At 43.7% G+C, this 4,946-nt stretch overlaps 1 protein-coding gene across 1 annotated transcript; it reads left to right on the top strand.

Moving 5' to 3' along the window:
- The first annotated feature begins 1,589 nt into the window (after positions 1-1,589).
- On the top strand, positions 1,590-3,215 carry LOC148040283 (uncharacterized). Its single transcript, XM_087666438.1, has 3 exons — positions 1,590-1,629; positions 1,901-1,966; positions 2,505-3,215. The coding sequence occupies exons 1-3, from the start codon at positions 1,627-1,629 to the stop codon at positions 3,033-3,035; spliced, it is 600 nt and encodes a 199-aa protein (XP_087522564.1). The 5' UTR covers positions 1,590-1,626; the 3' UTR covers positions 3,036-3,215.
- The last annotated feature ends 1,731 nt before the right edge of the window (positions 3,216-4,946 follow it).

Here is a 4,946-nt window from a genome sequence, read left to right as displayed (position 1 = left end):
GCCACAATGAGACTTCCATGGGCAGCCCTTCTCTTTTTATATGTATAAGAAGGGGGCTAATTTTTCAATAGAAAAGGGAGAAATTATTATGCATCCCTCTCTCTCTCTCTCTCTCTCTCTCTCTCTCTCTCTCAAGAATCAATACAAGCAACACCGCAACAATAACATTTTTTAGGTTAATAGAAATGCAATCCTTTTCATTCACAAATGCTTTTCCATGTCCTCAAGGCTTCAAAATCTCTCTATCCCACCTCATTGAGCTTATACATCATCATGACTGCTCATATTTGCAAGAGCTTGGCTTGGCTTCTACTTGAGCCATGTGGAAAATTCCATTGAATGTGCTTTTTGAATTTTAGTTGCAAGTATGTAATGCACTTTTCTCCCCCATGCTTTCTTCATTACAACCTCAAGTGTATGTAGGATGATAAAGGAGACGTTTTCAAGGGTACAGCTTACAAGCAAAGAATTACTAATTTTGAATCCTTTTGTAAGGTAGCCTTCTTGCCCCTTGAGAATGAGAGAATGTACGATAAAAGATCAGGTGGGTGTGTTGTGATTATGTGTGTGTAACTAGGTAAATAAGAGGGAGGATGGCACAAAGCCTCAAATAGATTGAGAGAGAATATTAATAAAGTTTAGTATGCATGCTAGAATATTAATAAAGTTTCTATTAATATGGGATGTATATTAATAAAGTTTAGTATGTCTATGCTAGACAAGAACACATATACATATAGTGTGTTGTGGCTTGTGTGTGAATTTCCAACAACCATCCTATAGCCCATTACTAAATTTTGGTTTATAGCGGTATGGTCCATTTGGAGAAACATGGAGTAGGTGTAAAAGGGCTTTAAAGAAAATAGGGGAACACATAAAGAAAATTATTATGCTTCAACCGAATCAACCTTTTAATAATGACATCCCCAACTCTTTAGTCACATGCTTTTATGACGAAGAGAGATAAGGGCCCGTGTAGCTATGTTTATAAAACTAGGGAGAAATGTCCAACTCCAACCATACAAAATTGTATTTCTAAAAAAGAAATTGACCACGCTAGTAGATTAGATTATACACAAACTCATTTGGGTTTGTGTGATACTTGTTTTATGTATAAAAAATACTCTATTGATAATTTTGTTTTCATTTTTTAAAATATGTAATTACGACCTATCTTAACAAGCAGTAACATTTATACATGTCTCTCTCTCTCTCTCTCTCTCTCTCTCTCTATAGAGCTTAGTCAGGTACACCTCACTCTTAGTTCTTTCTCGATTTTAAGACACAATTTCCTAAGTACTGAGTAGTATACTGAACATTGGGAAATGAAGGATTCCGATTGCTAAAAAAAATGCATTAAAAAAAAACAAACACAAATAATTGGCAATTGGGCGAAGGGCGCCTCGGTCAAGCGGAACCTCCACCGACCAAGTCAATGAAGGTTTATTATTGTTAAAAGGGCACGTAGGTTTTCAGACAGAGAGTCTGATATCTATAAAAGCTAACGATGCTGCAAAATGAAGGCCAGGTCTCCTCAGCGGCCAGCCCCCCTTCTTTCCTAACAAGAAACCCCCCCCCCCCCCCCCCCCCCCCCCCCTCTCTCTCTCTCTCTCTCTCTCGCAATCAATGGTGCGTTTATGCAAATTTTGAAGCCCAGCCCCTCAAGAGTGACCTCCACAGACAGATCGCTAGCAGCGATGAGTGTGTGTGTGTGTGTGTGCACAGGAATATGGTTGGTAGAGAGAGAGAGAGCGGGGGGGGGGGTGCAACTGTCAACACACAAAAGAGAGAGAGAGAGAGAGAGAGAGAGTGTGTGTGTGTGTGGTTACTGCTGCCAACTTTTGTTTCAAATCCAGTTCTCTCTTGTGCTCACTGCTTCAAATGTGTGGTGTGCTTGCAGGCCGCTTATGATCCGGAACCTACTCCCGCTCCCAACGCCGATGTACTACTAGAAGAGCAGAATACGGTACTCCTCCTCGCACATAACATAACATGCATGTCTGCCACGCACATTTGATCCCACCGCTTGCACAATGCACATGGAATGGAAGGCTTGGACCAGTGCTCTGTCGACAAAAACCTTTTTCCCAGCCCTTAAAAATAAAAAAAAGGCTTTGAAAAATAGAACCTCTGTCGTGTTAAATTTAGTGACTTTACCGGTAATATACACTAAAACTCATGAATTTCAGCCCTTAAATGTAAGGGCATAGTCGATATTCAGCCGGTTTTTCAGAAATCCAGCCGGTTAAATTACATGTAAATGCTGGTTTTGTCTAGCAAACTCGCATAATTGCTTGTCCATAGTCCAAAAAGCTTCCTGGGCATTTTCCCATGACGTGGGAGTACTTAGCTCGGTATGCTTCGCCTCACCTGCACAAGCTCATGATGTTATCCTGTTTGTCAATGTGGGAATCATGATGGGGAAGTGTCTAAAACTTCTTAAATCCCTTCTTTGCTAAATTTTCAATGAACTTTATTGAATACAGCCCGTCGTGTGCATGCAGGCCTCTGACTCTCAGGACGTGGTACAAATTTTTGCGGCGATTGACTGGAATCCAACAGCTTATGATTTTCCGAGAGCCTCAGAGCTGCTAAGGAACTGTGTGAAGGAGGCTTGCATTCAGAAGCTAGGCATGAAGGCACATTTGGCGACGTCTCCATTAGATTTCATAATGGAAGACGGGGTTCCGGAGAATTTTCACATTATCAACGACAATCCACGCGGGTGTGTGGATGTGAAGGTTCAGGTGAAGGAGGTGGATCGTGCGACGGGGAGAACTCTGAACCAGTGGCTAATTCATATTGATGCAGATCAAGAGAATCCGGGGAAGCAGAAGCCACACTTTGGGTACGACGTGAGCGGCAGCACAGCCACGTCCAAGTTTACTGGCCATGTGTGGCTTCCACACGACCCACCCAATCACCGTGATGACGGTAAGCCCGGACGAGACGATGTCAAGTCTACCTTCGAGAGGCGCAAGGGCGGAAACCTTTGGTTCGAGATCACCAAAATTATGAAAATGTTTAGGTTTTAGAGGTAATCAGCCAACTATGCAGCGATTAAGCCATAATAACACATGTTCGCTGCCGTCGGATTATCAATGGCTGGATCACAATATAATCATGTATAACTTTCGCTAGTAATCACTATGGCATGTTTTTCTCACCTTTTATGTATAGTTTTGGCCTTAATAATGTTCAATGGATTATATATGTTGTCAAATGTTGTTTTATATTTAGCTACTATAGACTACCATGAGTTTGGAATCTTCTACTTCACCTCACTAGTGCACGAAGGCTTATCTCTTGCATGAGAGTGGGCTACACACCCACCAAATCTATCGACCCTTAACTTTACGCTCAATAGCTACTTTATCCCAAAGAAATGCCTGTTCACTCTTGATCAAAGGCAAGCATTCCTCAATCCCTTCCCTATTAAGTACTCAATCAAAATGCTTTGGATTTGCATGTATAAGCTCTACACACACACACACACACACACACACACACACACACACACACAGAGTAATATTTCCGCGCACTGCGTACCGTAAATATTAACTTTCCGCACGCCGTGTAAACCCTGTGCAAGGTTATCCCCTACATCGTATTATTGGGAGCATAATCCATACCGTGCACGCTCAAAAATGAGGCCTCCACATTGTAAATAAGAGGCCGAGGTTGAAGAATGTAAAAGCCGCAAGGGAACACCCTTTTTGAAGGGGCAATTTGGAGATTTTTAGGCAAATTTTTTTAAATTATTATCCCTTCCCCCAGCCGATGCATGGCTGGAGGAGAGGGAGTGTGGGGAGGAATGGCCAAGGAGGTGTGAGTCGGATTGCATGAGGAGGGGTCCTCCACGTGTGTGGAGGCCCTCTTTTCCCCCCATGCCTATATAAACACCCCCCTAGCTAGAGGGGGGGAGGCTTGAGGAGAGAGGGCCGTGCAGAGAGAGGGAAAGCGTGGGAGGTGGAGGTCGCCGTGCTGGTCGAGGTGGAGGTCGCCGCCGTGCTGCAGTCGCCAGTCCGCCATAGCCGCTGCCACGGCCGCCTTGCTGACGCTGTCCGCCGCCGCCTGGATCACGACCCCTTTTCCCCCCCCGACGTGCTGCAGAAGCTTGGAAGCTTCTTAGAAGAAGCTTCTAAGGGGGGGCTTCCTTAACCCCCCTTCCCACTACATCCCCCAAAGGATCTATTCATACCCCGGGACTTTGAAGAGGAGAAGGTGAAGCCCATAAAGACCTCCCACAAGACCCTTCGAAAAAGGCTTTTCGCAAAAAGACTTCAAAGCCCACAAGCCATCCGTGAATCAATTCCGTGCCAAAAGAACTTATAAAGCCCTCTTCCGCAAGCACCATTTATCCAAATCCCGTAAAGGAATCTCCTGCGTACAAGGGAAAAAGGCTAAGGTCTGGAAGCTGCATTCCGAGGCAAGTCAATTCATTGACCGCAAAGGCAACCCAGAAGCGAAACCACGCCTACGATGGCCCCTAAAAGGACTCAAGGTGCGACTGCGGGAGGTTCATCTCCGAGCATACAAGTGGATATCTCCCCGAGTCCACAAGTCCAGGTTCTTTTGAGTTTATTTTCACATAAGAAATGATTAGGCGCGCTTAATCATAAGGGAGATTGCATTTTACGCTTATTTTTAATGCATGTGATAGCGTTAAAAAAATACATTCGATAAATTATCTCTTTAGACATTAGACAAGGTTGTTGCATGTCAAGAAATGGAAACGGTTACGAGTCCAGAGTTGTCTGCCTTAGAAGACTAGCTGCATGTTGCTATTTTGGTACATTGCCAAAGTAGTGAGTCTAAACACATATTCCTAGGGCAAAAGAAATGAAATTGATGAGTGCAATTGATTTCTAGACATGGTAGGAATAAGCGTGTGCCACATATTAGGCAACATCTTCCTTGTAATGATCCACGAGGAAAAGTTAGCT

Source organism: Lygodium microphyllum, chromosome 2 (genome assembly GCF_053477565.2).
Source record: "Lygodium microphyllum isolate KBCC chromosome 2, Lygodium_microphyllum_v1.1.10, whole genome shotgun sequence".
Taxonomy (NCBI): Eukaryota; Viridiplantae; Streptophyta; class Polypodiopsida; order Schizaeales; family Lygodiaceae; genus Lygodium; species Lygodium microphyllum.
Note: the sequence above shows the minus strand (reverse complement) of the source record. Positions and strands in the feature narration are given on the sequence as shown.

Excerpts from the sequence above, each read along its gene's own strand:
- LOC148040283 (XM_087666438.1), top strand. Across the intron at positions 1,967-2,504 it reads TACTAGAAGAGCAGAATACG|GCCTCTGACTCTCAGGACGT; the intron begins GTACTCCTCCTC and ends GTGTGCATGCAG.